This window comes from Gopherus evgoodei, chromosome 4, assembly GCF_007399415.2.
Source record: "Gopherus evgoodei ecotype Sinaloan lineage chromosome 4, rGopEvg1_v1.p, whole genome shotgun sequence".
In the NCBI taxonomy this organism is placed as follows: Eukaryota; Metazoa; Chordata; order Testudines; family Testudinidae; genus Gopherus; species Gopherus evgoodei.
Genome location: NC_044325.1, coordinates 108382533 through 108399545, shown reverse-complemented (window position 1 = coordinate 108399545; position 17013 = coordinate 108382533). Strand labels below are relative to the sequence as shown.

Genomic DNA, 17013 nt, shown 5'->3' with positions numbered 1-17013 from the left:
TACAGCAGTGCTAAGAGAGCCCATGACTGGCTTTCCCTAGGTTTATATCAGGGAAGGTCCATTTAAAATAGGTAATGAGGGCTATCAATATATTTTAGGCAACGCTTGTCATGATATGCACAAGTTAATCATTTTTTCTTATGCCCTTGCTTTAAATTTTTTTCTACTTTCCTCCTGAGATGTATCTTGACTGTTGTGATAATCCTCTCCAAATAGATAAAGAGTCAAATTCAGTCCTGGCACAGCTCCATTGAAGTCAATGTATTTGCTCCTCCTTATACTGGGGATAAATTTGGACTATATAGCAATGTAACCTGTAAATATATAGGGTGAAATCTAGACACATTGAAGTCAATGGGAGCTTTACTATTGGCTTCAGTGGAGCCAGGATTTCACCTGCAGTCTTTTTCCCCTTCTTTCTTTTGCTATAGGAGGGAAAAGGCAGCATTGCTGGGCTCGCTTCATCTGGAGGAAGGGACAATAAAGAGAAGAAAGTCTTCATTAGTTTGATTGGTTCAAAGGGCATGGGATGCAGGTATGTAGATGAGTCCTATTTAATATGGTTTGCAAGAAACATTTGTAATTTTTGGAATGAGAAATGCAGAGCAGTCTTTGTGTAGTATCAGCAAAATATACATACAATCTAATGTTTTGACAAAGGTGTGGGAATACCTTTGTACAGTGTGTTATTTAAACACTTAATACTGCAGCATAAATGTCTACTTGCCAAATTCTGCACCTCCATTTAGGTGCATCTTTAAGTCAGTACAAAAGAACTACTATCTTTGTTTTAACCATATTCAGAATGGAAAATGTGATCAGCTTATTTCATAAAAGACACCTAGAACATGGTATAGGAACTTTTTTCCTTTTAGTTACTTATAAATCAAAAGAAACAAATTATTTATTTTTATTGACAATGTATGTGTCTAAGGGTAACATTTTAAAAAGCACTTAAGTAACTTAGGAGCCTAAGTCCAAATTTCAAATGCAAATAAATGATTTAGGTGTCTAAAGGCTAAATTTTTTAAAGGGTATTTAAATACCTAAATATGCAGATAGGTGCCTAGTGAAATTTTCAAAAGTGCCTGAGTGCCATTGATTTAATTTATCAGAGGAGTAGCCATGTTAGTCTGGATCTGTAAAAAGCAAAAAAGAGTCCTGTGGCACCTTGTAGACTAAACAGACGTATTGGAGCATAAGATTTCATGGGTGAATACCCACTTCATCAGATGCATTTCCATCACAACTGCAACTTTAACAAACTGTGGCTGCAACTTTTGAACAAAAACCAAAAAAAATCCCAACTTTCTTATTGCCTTAGTCATAATGTTATTCACTCTTTCCAAAGCTCTCCATCCTACTTTTGGCACCAAAATTACTCAGTTGGTCTTAATTCACACTTTTTTTTAAATCGACTTAAGCAAAATCAAAATAGGGCACTTTTAATGGGAGTTTGGCACCTAACTGAGGCACTTTTGAAATTCCCACTAGGTCCCTGTCTGCATCTAAATACCTTTAGTAAGTCTGGCCCTTTATTTCTTATACTTACCTTTATTCAGATAGTCTCTGTGTCTTTGGTTAGCCAGCACTGTAAGATGAAATACCATTTCCATGCAATGTGCATTCACATACCGACCAGCATTATATTTCTGTGCGCTCTTTATGTTTTAATTTGTTACCCAGCTGCTGAACAACTTGAAGCAAATAATTAAGGGAATAAAGCTGGTTGCAAACTTAGAAAGATAGATAGGAAAAGCAGCAGTCAGTCAGCATACTTCAGAAATCTTTGCCATATTTGGTCTACATATTTTCTTAGCTGCAGCTTGAGGATTTTTACCCAGAAGTATGAGGTATAGAGGGTTTCCTTCCTGTGACTTCCCTCTTGGTGTGGTCCATTGTTCTGAAGAATGATATTACGTTATACATAACTGAGTGATAGTGTAGATCTCCTCAGCACCCTGAATGAACATGCAAGCATTTACTCACTCACTAACATGTTTTATGTGGAATAGTTGCTCAGCTGGCGTAGATGGATTAGCTCCATTGACTTCAGTACCAATTTACATCAGCAAAGGATCTGGCCAAAAATATTTTTATCATAGTATTGCTCTTCTATCAGCTTATTGTGATATGTGTCATGCATAGGCATTGTGATCAACTGGAAAAAAAATATTGGCTGTGACAGGATATGCTGTAATGATAATGTTAAATCCAGTGGGTCACATCCTTAGCTGATGTAAATTAACATAGTTCCATTGATTTCAGTGGAGCTATGGTGAGTTTCATCAGCTGAGGATATGGCCCAGTGTGTTTTTCAAAAATCAGTGAGAAATACAGGAAGCAAATATCAAGAAATACCTAACCTAGAAGCAGACACTAGTTCAGCAAGTATGATGCCTTCTTTGTATTGTGTTATCCTTTATCATTTGTTTTCTCTGCTTACTCCAGCATTTCCAGTGGTCCAACACAAAAACCAGGCATTTTTATCAGCAATATTAAACCAGGTTCTCTTTCTGCTGAGGTGGGGCTGGAGGTGAGTATGTTGTGCTCCATGTGAGATGTTACAGGGTAATTTTATTTTGTAGTAGTTTCATACAGTGGTCTGGGATCCATTGATGAAGTCATGTTCTGTGACCTTTTTCAGTAGAAGGGGAAAAGAGTGTAAGGATACCCATAACAAAGAAAGTCATGCTATGTTTTAATTATTTCTTATAGATTGGTGATCAGATTGTTGAAGTAAATGGAGTGGATTTTTCTAATGTGGACCACAAAGAGGTGGGAAAAGAAGTTTTTATTTAGCCCCATTATTATATTTATATTAAGTGTTATGTGTATGGAAAGTTCTGAGCAGTTGTGTAAATTCTGCCTTAGCTTCATTGCCAAAAGTGCTGGTGCCCAGGTGATGCCACCTAAACGGGGTTGGTCGTATAAATTCAGGTTAGGATTTTCAAAAAAGTTTAGGGAAGATTTAGGCACCCAACTCTCACTGATTTTCAGTAAGTCCCTTGAAAATTCCAGCTTTTATCACTTCCCAACTCTCCTGTATTCACTATGCAGCTCTTTATCTGATCAAAAAGATCAAGAGATGAACTTGATTACGGTGTATAAGTACTGTCATGATGAGAAAATACTGGGTACTAAAGGGCTTTTAAATTTAGTGGAGAAAAGCATAACCAGCCAATGGCTACAGGATAAAACCAGACAAATTAGAGTTAGGAATAAGACACACATTTTTTACAATGGTGATGATTAACCATTAGAACAAATTTCCCAAGGGAATTGGTGAATTCTTGATCTTCTGATGTCTTCAAATCAGGACTTGGATGCCTTTCTGGAAGATACGCTTTAGTCAAACAAGTCATTTGGCTTAATGCAAGTGGAATTGGATGGAATTCTATGGCCTGTGTTATGCATGAGGTTGGAATAGATGATCTAATAGTCCCTTCTGACCTTAAAATCTATAAAACTTTGAGTAGGAAAACTATCCTACTTCTTTCTCTTTCTTCCTTTCATACATAACGTTTTTACACTGAAACTGACTTTTTCACTTTGTTTTTGTAGGCTGTGAGAGTGTTAAAAAGCAGTCGAACCCTAACTCTCTCTGTTGTATCAGGAGCCGTAAGTAATGAACCTATAAAAGCAGAAAGCATGTGAAAAAACTGTAGGCAATAATAAATAATACAATAGTCTTTGTTTCAACATAACTTCATGTTCCCTTTTTGAATGCCCTCATCCAAAGCCCATTAAAGTCAACAGGAATCTTTCCATATACTGCAATAGGCTTTGGCTTGAAGTCACTAAAAGGGCCTGATACAAAAATCAAATCCAATTTTGCCAGCAAAGAATGTAGCTAAAACGCTAACTCGAGTTAATAGCAAGACAATGGGTCAAATTCTGCACTCACTTGCACCAGTGTAATCTACTGAAGTCAGGAAGCCAGATGCTACTCTCACACTGGTGTAGATCACAAGTAAATCCATTGAAGTCAGTGTTATAAAACTAGTGTGTGTGTGACCCCATGGTCCACATTTTCTAGTCTACTAAGGATGCTTTGGAATGCTTTGGTGGTATGAAGCAGCCTTTGAGCCAGCTTCACTGGTCCATGAAAGAGTCCCTCTGTCTAGGAAATCCTCTGCTGGTACAGAATTGCAATAGTGACCCCTATGTTACTTCTCTGTTCCTAGGAGAAAGAGGATACAACCAATATCCCCTCTGCCTGGTACTCCCTGGCTGTTGGAATAGCCCTTAATGGCTATGTAGCCAATGTAAAACAGAGCAAGCCACAGGCTTTTCTATCTTATACTGAGGACCAGACCAGTGGCTTGACAGCCCCAAGATCAGGGTAGCTGAAAGCCACATTTGCACTCTCAGCTTCTGAGCTGTGCTGAGCTTTGCTTGGATGCAGACAGGAGTTGGGATAGTGCACATCTAACCATTTGTATGGTCTCAAAATTTGCTTTGCACTGCTAGATTTGGCCAAGCTAGTATTGTTTGGCATCATTTTTTAATTATTTGTTTGAGAATTATGCTAAGTGTACTCTAGCAGAGTAACACTGGGACTATGAGCCTGTTCCCATATATTTACCAATGGCCAAAACACCTATTGATTAAGTGAGAGCAGGACTGAGCCTCAATAACGTCATAGGCAAATTAATTCCTATTGTAAATGTTAATTCCAGTGGCGTTGCATCAGAAATGAATTTGGTCCTTTGTCTCAACTAATGAACATAATGTGCCACTTCTAATGTTTTGTACGATGATAGTGTGCCCTTTTAGGGCCTGATCTACTGAAGTCAGTCAGAATATTTTCATTGACGTCAATGGGATTTGAATAATTGTTCTATTGTTTAAACCCTCTTTGAGTAAACTTTAGGGCCCCATACAATAAAATACTGAAGTAACATGTGCAGATCACAGGCAGTATACGAACCTTAATATTTACTTGTTACCAGTTCTTGTATAGCTGAAATAAATAGGGGAAACAACATCTACTATAGTATCTAAGGGCTAATGTTCATGGCATAAGCATACAAAACAATAAATAGTATTCTTTGGCTGACTAAATGCCTTTGATAACAGCAGAAACCAGTTATTGCTGACATTCTCCATTCCCAAGAGCATTATTACCTTTGCACCGTTATACAAAAGAACATTCAACAAATCAGAGTGCCAAACTAAGATGTTTTTCTTGCCATTTGAGGATTTGAAAGGTCTGTTCTGCTGTTTTCTCAGTCTCTCCATTGACGCAGTTTTGAAGGACAGAGCACTTAGGTGAATGATTGTTTGAGGGAGGGTTCTAAAAGAGGATACTGTGAGGGCAGAGCCAAAAAATGGCTTCTAAGGAAATGAAATGATGTGGCCAAAGACGTCAAAGGGCAGCTGTGCGTAGACAGTACCCAACTGAACAGACAGATGTGCATGAAGAAATGCAAATTTTTGCAAACACAAACAGATGCAGATATTATTAACGTTTGGCCCACAGCATAATAAGAATTTCACTGTCACTTGTCATAAAATCACAGATTCTTAGAAATTAGAGATGGTGAAAAGCTATTAGATTAGTCATCTCAAACCCCTACCAGAGTAATCATTTAAACAATTAAAATGCAGGCTACTTAGGAGTGGAATAATATGTGATGCTTTCTAGAGTATAGTTGAGTGAAATCCATCTGTTGTATAACTATTCCATGAACATAGTTCCAATACTTAGCCATTAGTATTTGGTCATGCACAGTGGGTAATAGTCTTCATCCTCTGATTCATGCACAATGATTTTACGTAAGTGACTCTCATGAAAGCTAAAAAGCTATTTTAGATGTACACTTCTAAACTCCCTGATGTTTAAGCACTAGAAATATTTATGAGTGACCAGAATGTACATGCCATTGGTAGGAGAACCAAATACTCCATTTACTGTATCTTAGGGTTTTATGCTGGTCTCCAGCACCAATGTATCTGAGCACTTAGCACATATCTGATCACTTTTCCTCAAGAGTCTATCCATTTAAAAGTCAATGCACTTAGCCCAATGTAAATATTTGCACATCATACATTTCTAGCAGCATCTGGAAAGCATATGTGGAGATTAAAAAAAAAAATCAGCGTTCAAAGACCAGCATTTTATCCCCTGGATGACTTTGGACTGCTGCTTGTTGAAGACAAGAAGTGTCATGCACACCTGGGTGTGCATGTGGAATTTTGCCCTTATTTTCTGTTTATGTTACCTGGGGCAACAAGTGTTAAATGCAGTCTTTGGTTTGGGAATATTTTGTGTGTGTGTGTGTGTGTGTGTGTGTGTGTGTGTGTGTGTGTATTTATCCATTACAGCCACACATACTATAAGTACAATCTTTTAATATTAAAATACTAAAGGTTTCAGTCACTATGGAGATCCAAGTGCCTAATAGATTTTTTGTTGTTTATTTGTATTGTGTCTAGGGCCGCAGTGGTAAATCTGTGTCCTTTTGTGCTAGGCACTGTACAAACACACACAAAAAAAGATGATCTCTGGCCCAAAGTATAAGACGAGGCAATAGGTAGACACATAGGTAGACAAGCGGATCACAAAGTAGCAATGAGACATAACAGATCTGTATGAACGGCAGTGTTCACAGCATAGTTCTCCTCTGTTATCACTAGTTATTCATTAAATGCTATAACCAATTACAGATGTCTGGCTTGGTTATGGTGCATGAGTTCTATTTCATCTTTCCACATATATAAGGAAGCACATAATCCTTATTTCAAACATTAGACCATCCAACATTCATGGGAAGTAGCCTCATCCGAAGACATGGGAATTTATACAAATAACTCACTTTTGTCCTGCTAAATATAATGGTCCACAGGCCTTGTAAACTTCATTTAAATAAACATTCCAGGCTGGATTCTCAACAGCAGACATGGGGGCTTAAGGAGCTAGTTATGTCCAGTGCTAATCAGCACCAGTAGACGCTGGAGGTGCTGGGGACCTATTCTAACTTTAATGCCATTGGCATTAGGTCCTTTCTGGAGTGGAACTCTGCTGTGCTACACCTTACCCCTGCTCCTGGCATGCCTCCTCTGTCTCCTAACAGACACCCTATTCTAGGGATGAGGGGAGGCTGCCATAGGAGCTATGGTGAGTTCTCTTCTGACTGTTTCTTCTCCAGATCCATACACTCTGAGCCTGAGCGAAGTGGAGAATCCAGTCCTCCTAATTAACACATGTTTTTCATTGAAGCAATTTTAGTCACATGGTACCAGGGTTTGAGTATTCAAGAGCATCACAGTTTTAAGGCAACTGCACCTGTATTTTCCTCTGTGGTCCACCAAGGGTACTCACTTTAGGCTTCTCGCTCCTAGCCATCACCTCTCCTGGGTGGAGACTCATGTCTCACTCTTTTCTGACCAAGATTTTTAAGGCTGCACAGCTCTCTGGTTTACAATGCACTATCCCCAGCAATCCAGATTGCCTAAACAGGCCAGTACCTGTGCTTTGATTTCTCTCTTAAGGTTATAACTAGCATACTTGCCAGCAGTCACAAGTTACCATACAGAGCAAGCATATTTATTCTTAAAGTGAAAGCATTACAAAGAAGGCATATTAAAAACAGAGGTCACCCATCAGACTTATGGGGCAAAAGTAGGTCAAGTCCGTCCAACCCTTCTGTAAGGATTGGGGGGCCCTCCTGGGACAGAAGGCCCTATCTGTTTGCTGGATCAGAAAGAAGGCCCTGAATCAGTTTAAACTCAGGCTGCTTATCCAAAAGTCCTTGCTTTGTCTGTTGGTGCCTGGAGAATCTACTTTGAACTAGTATATGTGAGTCTTCCCAGGGGGCTGATTTCCCTTAATCACCACCTACTGTTTCTAGTTCCTGGAGAAGCTGTAGTAACCCTCCCCAAAGGAGTAGAACACAATCAGATGTAACCTGTTTGTTTAAAAAACAATGGACCCAAAAGGCAGTGCTTGGGGTTGCAATATGTGTCACATCTCCCTCCAGAGAGGTTACATACAATCCTCGTAACACATAAATTTAATACAAGAAGGTTTTGCAAGGGCATTGAAGGAAATTGTCCTATCAGTCACAAAGGGCCCCCATCAAATAGCTCCATTATGTTATCTCTGCTGTTTTTAGATGAAAGTATTCCATATGTCTTAACTGAACTGTAATTCAAACTAGAAGAGAACAAAGAAACAGACGATGATGTGACTAGCCTTGTTTCCCACTCCCACTCCCTTTGGATCCTTATTCACTCATACTGAGATAGTGATGCTTGCACATCCACCCAGGCATAACACCTCTGGCACTGCCTTCACACCACTTGGATAGGCAGGAATAGAAAACAGGTGTGAGAATGGATGTGTTTCTCCACACTATGTGCATGCTGCTATTATAACATGCATCTGAGGAAGTGGGTATTCACCCACGAAAGCTCATGCTCCAAAACGTCTGTTAGTCTATAAGGTGCCACAGGATTCTTTGCTGCTTTTACAGATCCAGACTAACACGGCTACCCTCTGATACTTGGCTCCTATTATAAATTACAATGAGTGGTATTGAAGAAAGCGGAGGAGGGGGAGGCTTTCTCCTGGGAGATGCTGAACACTTCTTACTAGGTTATGAGCATTCTCTACTCCCTTTGACTTTAGCAGGAACTGAGAGTGCACAGCACCATATAGGAGGTGCTCAGCACATCACAGATTGGGACCCAAGTTGCTCACAGACCTAACATGTTTGATCATTGCTATCTGGAAACTGTTATAGAAGGTGTTTGGTAAAAGTGATAGGAGGAAGCATTTTAATGTACATTTATGGTAGCAGATTTGGAGCTTGGTTGTTTTTTGTTTTTGGGGGCTTTTTTAGGGGAAATAAGTTAACTCAGATTTTTAGTGATGAATTTGTTTTTATGCTGTGATTGCAGGGGAGAGAGCTGTTCATGACTGAGGATGAGAGGCAGCGAGAGGCGAGTCATCGTGAACAGGAACGCCAGGAGTTACTGCATCAGAAGCGGCTTGCGTTAGAGACTAACAAACTCCTCAAAGAGCAGCAAGAGAAAGAGAGACAGTAAGTGCTTTAGATGGAAGGAGATCTGTTCAACTTTCCTTTCACTTGGAACTGGCAATAATAATTGTGAAATAATGGTGAGGACACTCTCTAATAATGTTAACTCTTTTGCTACTGAGAGGCTCTTCTTCAATTCCCTTTTCTGTTGGTGTTGTGGGCACTTTGGAACTTCAGAGCTAAGATCCTTCTGGATTCATCATCTCAGGGAATGTGCCAGTGACAGACAGACACACACACACACACACACTCTCTCTCTCTCTCTCTCTCTCTCTATATATATATATATATACATATGTATAACCCCTCCCCACAGTATATATATGTAAAACCAGAGGTTAACAAATTAAGGCTATCTGTATTTTGCAGATACCAAACCTGGAGGGAGGGAACCAACAGCCACAGGTGATAGTAGGTCTGAAGACTCTCTGGCTCCTCTCCCTTCCTGACAATAGGAAACCAAAGTGGGAGAGGCTGGGAAAGGATTGTCATCTGACCAGCAGGAGAATGAGTGTGCAGGGGCCTGGTAGGATCAGAAGAGATGAATGGAGACCGCAGGTGGGACAGAACTGTGTTGGAGAGCAGTGGTAGGGTGAAGAGTGATATCTGGACTCAAGTGCCCACTACCACACAAAGCAGGCTGCCCAAGTACTTGAAGCCCTGCCTTTTTTCAAGGGGATATGTCATTGTGACAGGGTTGGGCCAGATGGCCACAGGAGAGTGATCGTATTTGAATCCAGGAAGTGGGCGGGCAGAAGCCCACCCACTACTAAAGGACCTTCCCCCAAGGCTAAGGGGAGTATCCACAGGACTGGGATACCAAGCGAGTACGGGGAACAACTAAAGATTAAAAAAGGACAGGAGTGAGGTCAGAGGGCTAAACAAAGGGACCTGATGGGGACACCGAGCAGAGAACCCCGGACAGCCTCCACTGCTCCTTGAAGGTATCAAGGGAGCCAGTGGATGCTGCCCAGAGGAACTCTGCCCAGATGCGTGAGCAGATGGAGGATCGGAAATAGGCCCCACAGTCACAGGAGACCCCATCAGCCAACTTCCTCTCCCTGGTTTTATAGATGGCCATTTTGGCCAGAGCTAGGAAGAGGCTAACAAGGAGGTCCCACGACTTTGTGGGGCCACGATTAGGGAGTACGTAGATGAGAATGTGATGTTCAAGAGGAGCCAGAATAGGGGCTGCAACCTGGCACACTTCAGGTAAATGGGTCTCACTCACACCACAGAGGGGCAGGTGTCTGGGACAGGGGTGAACCGCACCAAGTACACACCTATGCTCATGGCTCCATGAAGGAGCCAGCAGCTGATGTCCCCGGTGGGTCTCGGGAGCAGGGCGGAGTATAGGTTGGCCCACCAGAGCTCCTCACCCTCCAGAGGTGGCAGGAGGTCCCACCACTTTATGTCAGGGCAGGATGCGAGGGTGAGGACGTGAAGTGTGTGGCGTATAAGTGTGTACAGATGTTGTCTTGGCATGGTCCAGAACAGAACCGGCTGCAAGTCATGCAGCCAGCTCACGGTAAAGGGGTGGAACAGCCAGATAGGTCCACGGATAAGGGGCCCGATGAAAATGTCCAGAGGGCCTGAGGTGGAAGGTAGGTGGAGCGTTCCCTCTCACAGGACCTGGTTGAGGAAACCCCGAGCACTGGGTGGTAAAGTGGCCCTCACCTCCTTAAGTACGTGCTGGGGAGTACGAGGCCTGGAGAGCCCTATGCACCAAGCAAGTATCAGGGAATCCAGCCAGTTTCCCCAGTTGTAGTTCAGGAGGTCTCTGACTCTGGTGACTTCCGCCGGGACCAACCTCTGCACACGGAGCTGGGGCTCTGTGAGGAGATCTGCCCCTCGGTGACCGCCACGGACCTGGTCACCGAGAGCAGTTTCCAGGTCCGGAGGAGGTCCTGGTAGGAGACCAGCAGCCCAGAGAGGTCTCGCAGAAAACCTCTCAGATGGAGATAAAGGAGCTGCCGGTCGTATCAGAGCCTCAGAAGCAGCACAGCAAGGCATGCGCCAGTGTGCTCCACGCCAGACTATCTGCATCATAGGGGAACCTCTGCAGGACCTGGAGGGAGAAGACATGGACCTGAACATGTGGGCACTTCAGGCCCTGTCGTCCCTCCTCCAGGAGTAGGTGGAGGACCCCTGCAGAGACCAAGTGCAGTCCAGGCCCGAAGAACTCCGGAATTGAGTCTGTGAAAAAGAAAAACTAAGCTAAGCAGAACTGCAGAGGCTGCAAAAGCTAATAAGACAGCGAATGCCAGCAAGGGGAAAAACAAAGTCTCACATCCCTAAAGCCGGTGTGATTTGGAAAAGCTGAAGAAGCCACAAAAAGCCGGTTTGGGCTGGGACAAAGAGCGTGGGGGACAAAGGTCCCTGGACAAAATGCCCCCAAAAGAACCCAGAACTTAAAAACCCTCCTGAAAGCTGAAGCAAGTCAGAGATCAACAGCTTGCTGGTGATTTCTCTGCAGCTTGAGGTCTTCAAACCAATTTTGAGGATTTCAATAACTCGGTCCTGGGATAGAGGTTGTTATAAAATTGGATGGGTGAGGTTCTGTGGCCTGCCTTGTGCAGGAGGTCAGAGTAGATGATCAGATTGGTCCCTTCTGACCTATGAGTCTATGAGCTGACCCTAACGACTTGTGCACAAGACAGAACTCTTGTCTACCCTTCCTCTTCTTCTTACATTACGCCCTGGCTGGGCCAGCCTTGGGTTGTGTGTGTGTATGAAAGTGGGGTTAGGGCTCGGGGCACGAATGCTTTCTACCTTCCTGTGAGTGATGTGGGGAGCACCGCACACTCACCTCTGTTATTTTATCAATAAAGCTTTAAAACTTAAACACTTGGTGTGCTTCTCCTCCTCTAACGATTCTGCAGCCTCAGCCTGGGCACCTGATGTCTTAGGCAGATTGGTAACATAAATCTGTCACGTTTGGCCTGGAAGCCCAAGGCCGGGGCCAGGGTGTTGAGCCGGTGCCAAAGAATGGATAGGACTAGCTGACTGAGCACCAGTGCCCTCTCTCAGAGGGAGAGGCACTTGAGTAGTCCTGTCCCTTTCCGGAGCCACTCTACCACCCTGCCCTCTAAACCTTGACAGTTCTCCAGTGGAGACAGATGCGTGGCAGAAAGGTAAACACTGAGACAGAACAGAAGACTCGCGCTCCACTGGATGGCCTGAAGCACAGGTGGAAGGGAGGGAGCTCTCCTGCCACCTGACCCCAACCACCAGGCCAGAGCTCTTGACCCAGTAGATCTGGGTAGAGGAAGCCGCCAAGTAAATGGCCTCGCAAGCCTCCATCCACAACAAGTTGCCCAGGTCCTGGACCACAAGAAGCACGTCGTTGGCGTATGCTGACAGGACCAGCCGCACCTCTGGCTCTTGCAGACCAACCCCATCAGCCTCTGTCAGAGGAGACAGAGGAAGGGCTTGATCACCAGAACATTTAGCTGGCCCAAGAGGGGACCCCCCTGCCATACTCCCTGCCCAAAGCTGACCGGCTTGGTCAGGGTCCGGCTGAGCCTGACCAGACACTCTGTGGAGAAAGCCCACAAACTGAGATTCAAAGCTGAACACTCGCAGAGTGCCCAGGAGGAGATACTTGTGGTCCACCCTGTCAAACGCCTTCTCCTGATCCAGGGACAGAAGGGTGAATGACAGACCATTCCTACACCCGAGCTCCAAGAGATCCTGGACCAACTACAGATTATCAAACATGGTACGGCCCAGGATGGTGTAGGTCTGGTCGGGGTGGACCACATCCACCAGCATGGACCCCAGCTGCAGCGAGATGGCCTTTGCTACAACTTTGTAGTCTATGCTGAGGATCAAGACAGGATGCCAATTCCGAAGGTCAGGGGGGTCCCCCTTCTTCAGAAGCAAGATGAGCACAGCTCGCCTGCATGACAGGGAGAATCCCACTCTCCAAGGACTTGGCCCAGATGGTGACAAGGTATGGGCCGAGGACGTCCCAGAACATGCGGTAGAACTCCACAGTCAGCCTGTCCATGCCCAGGGATTTATTGGTGGGCATGTGGCAGAGGGCTTCCAAGAACTCAGTCAGGGTGAGAGACAGCTCTAGCTGGTCTCAGTCACCCACGCTGACCATCAGGAGTCCATCCCAGAGCACTCAGCAAGCGTCTGGGTTGGTCAGATCTGGGGATAAAAGGCCTGCATAGAAGTCCCTGGCCCTCCCGCACATCTTCGCCAGATCTGTGAGGAGGGTGCCGTCCTCTGCCAGGAGGCAGGTGATGTGCTTCTTGGCCCCCCTCCATTTCTCCAGGGCATAGAAGAAGCAGGAGCCGCGGTCCATCCCCAAAGGAGGCAGATGCGAGGTTGAACAAAGGCGCCCCGGGCCCAATGGTCCTCAAAGGCCCAGGGCTCCTTCTGCTTCTCCTGGCATGCTCCGCAGAGAGATGGATCCTCGGGGCTGGCAGACAGATGTCTCACTCACTCTGAGATCTCCCGTTCCAACTGCTCCATCACCGCATCCCTCCATTGGCTTGCGCCCCAGGGGTAGGTGCGGCAGAAGAGCCGGGCTTGCACCTTCCCCACATCCCACCACCACTGTGCTGAGGAAAAGGCACACCTCTGCCCTTGCCAGGCCAGCCAGAACTCCTGGAAGGACACCACAAAGCCCACATCCTCTAACAAGCTGTTACTAAAGTACCATAGGGTTGAGCCAGATGACTACAGGAGACTGATAGAAGGCAGATCTATTTGCCTCAGATTAAGCAGGTCCCTTTTCCCTGGGTAAGGTAACAGGGGTGGTTCCAGAACAATCAGGAACTTGCTGGAACTAATTAAGGCAGGCAGGCAAATTAGGACACCTGGAGCCAATTAAGAAGCTGCTAGAATCAATTAAGACAGGCAGGCTAATCAGGGCACCTGGTTTAAAAAGGACCTCACTTCAGTCAGTGAGGGGCACGCAAGGAGCTGAGAGTGAGAGGTTGTGCTGCTGGAGAGTACAAACTCTATCTGGCATCAGGAGGTAGGTCCAGTGGTGAAGATAAAGAAGGTGTTAGGAGGAGGCCATGGGGAAGTATCCCAGGGAGTTGTAGCTGTCACACAGCTGTTACACGAAACACTGTAGACAGCTGTGATCCACAGGGCCCTGGACTGGAACCCGGAATAAAGGGCGGGCCCGGGTTCCCTCCATCCCTCTCCCATCTATTGGATATAAGAGGAATTGACTTGGACTGTGGGTCCCACCAGAGGGGAAGGTCCCTGGCCTGTCCCCCGACTGACTTGGTGGATCAGCAGAGACTGTGGGGATTGTTCTCCTTCCATTTCCCCATTTTGGCCAGTGACGAGGTTAGCTGCATTTGATCTACTCTGCTAAGCATGTAGTTACGTTTACTATAGAGAGTATATTTTCAATAACTCTAAAAACCACAGTATCAACTGGGGAGAATGGTGCTTTCTTCGGCTAATGCTAAAACTTTTTGATTAAAATTCTTCTGACTTTAAAGCCTTTATATCTCACATTAACAGGATGTTCCACAGCTGTGACCAAGGTTACTATAGGCTCCCATACTCATCTAGGCTGCCTATTTATTAAAAGGAAGCCAATTCATTTGTGAGTAACCAGGTCAAGAATACAGAAAGAAAGCCATTGGCCTGAGTCAGTGTGGTTGTCTCTGGGTATGTCTACACTACCTGCTGGATCGACGGGTAGTGATTTGTCTATTGGAGATCGATTTATTGTGTCTAGTGTAGACGCGATAAAATCAATCCCCAATCGCTCTGCCGTTGACTCCGGAACTCCACCGTGGCGAGAGGCGGAAGTGGAGTCGATGGGGGAGCGGCAGCGGTTGTCTCGCCACTGTCCTCACGGCCAGGTAAATTGACCTAAGATAAGCCGACTTCAGCTATGCGAGTTGCGTATCTTAGGTCAACTCCCCCCACTAGTGTCGACCTAACCTCTGTTGTGGCAAGTACTCACCTAGAAATACATGGAGGCCTGGGTTCTATGTTCCCTGTTGATTTCTTTCCATACCTTGAGGCATCATCAGTCACCTTTCTCCCCTTGTCTAGAGACAAATGTCCTGTCCACTTCCAGTTGTGCATGTTTGCCTAGAAAATTTCACACAAGTAAGTAGGGAGAGCAACTTGAATGTGGATGATTTTCTGACGCTTTACCAATGAAGTAAAGTTGTCCTAAAGTTGTCTCATTCTGTGGAATTAGAATTTCTTCATCAGATATCATGTGCAAAATCACCTGTCTCTAAAGTGAATGGCTTTTATTACTCATTGGATGATAAAAGATATTCCTATATTATTAACAATGATTTGGCAATAGAAAGGTTGAACCTAATATGTCAGTGCTCATGCTTTTTGCATTAGTTTACCTAGTTACTTTTGTTTTATCTTTGTTTATTGAGAAGTGGAGGGGAGAAGGAGCACATATGCCTATATTATTTTTTGACAAATTTCTTTAAAAACCTCTCATCATATCTCTCTCATTTTAATTTTGTGGCAAAGCATATAGTCCATGAGCTTACCTTTTTCCTTAGAGTTAGCAAAGTTACCATGTGAATTCAATCTGTACCTACACTTCAGAGCCATTATCAGGGACATCTGTCTTGGGCCTGGTGAGCCTTTCAGTTTCCCTGGCTATCAGTTAGGTGGGACAGAAACCATCCCTCTACGCTTGAAGTGGGACATCAGTAAGCCCCGTCATCTCCAATATCATTACCCAATGCGCGATTGTCATTGAGCTGAGCAATCAGACTCCATCCCATCACAGAGAACGTAGTTGGACAGCTGCAGAATGCATTAAAAAGTTATCATTGAGGGTCAGAGTGGCTTCAGAATTTAGAGAAGTGACATGCTGTGTTGCTCAGGTGGGCTATGGAGAACATCGGGAATCATCGAGCAGGCATGATGAGGTCTAGGAATGTTAATGAACCCTTTTTTAAATATTGGAAACTCATGTGTCATGTTCTCCCAATGCATATTTGTTCTCATTTATTTATAATATATATTTGTTTTACACTAGCATACACATGACAACTTATTTTTCTCTAAATGCAAATTTCTCTGTATTGCAGAAGGAAACTTGAGATTTCTCAAAAGGCTGCAGAAGAAGAAGAAAGATACCGTAAAGAAATTGAACAGTAAGTAATCATTTTCTTCCTGTGCTATGTATGCTGCATAATACACATGTAAAGAGAAATTAAATACTAGAGTTTGTAAAAAAAAAAAAAAAAAAAAAAAAAATTGTCAAAATTTTTTTCCAGCAAAACATGGCAATTTTGTCAAAATGGAATTTTTTACAGGAAATGTCTGTTTTCAATGAAAAAATTGGGGTTCAGTGAAAATTGAATTTTTTCAAGTTTGAGTGACCAAAAACTGAAAAAAAAATTGTATAGTCAAGTGAAAAAGTTCAGTAAAACTTCATATTTTTGCCCAAGCATCTCAAATTTTTCAGTTTTCAACAAAACCTCCAAAATCTTCATAGAAAATTTTTGATGAAACGGAAACAGTTTTCCATTTTCATCAAGGAGTAAGTGGGCAAGGAAAAAAAAGATCAGCCTTTCCTTACCTGCTCTACTATATACATTTCACATCTCAATGAAATTTATCTTCAGGACTGCGAAGGTGCTGTTTTAAAGCAGCTTATGATAATTCCAAATGTAGGGCATACAAACTGTTTTTTCTGAGTGACGTATGCTGGAAATCTCTGCCAATTCTACAACATTCTGGTGATTTCTCAAAATTGTAGATGACAATTTCCTAACTCAAGAAGTGTTGCAGCCAACAGAGGGGAATTCTCTATTAGACCTTACCTTGATAGATAAGGAGGAATTGATTGCAGAACTTAAACATGGTTTGTAAGGTCCAGTGACCATGACATGATTATATTTGTTGTATGCAAACAATAAAATCCAAAGCAGTGACATTATGTACTAGGTTCTTTATAAGGGCCTGTTTTATAAAGCTGAAAATAACTGTGAGCCAC

General features: G+C 43.6%; 1 protein-coding gene across 1 annotated transcript in view; it reads left to right on the top strand.

Moving 5' to 3' along the window:
* Positions 1–17013, top strand: part of USH1C (USH1 protein network component harmonin) — a 106478-nt gene that overhangs the window by 30515 nt on the left and 58950 nt on the right. The window contains exons 8-13 of the mRNA XM_030560498.1: positions 432–535; positions 2452–2536; positions 2719–2778; positions 3565–3621; positions 8908–9050; positions 16103–16168. Coding sequence (XP_030416358.1) covers positions 432–535; positions 2452–2536; positions 2719–2778; positions 3565–3621; positions 8908–9050; positions 16103–16168 — 515 coding nt within the window. The remainder of the gene's footprint in view (positions 1–431; positions 536–2451; positions 2537–2718; positions 2779–3564; positions 3622–8907; positions 9051–16102; positions 16169–17013) is intronic.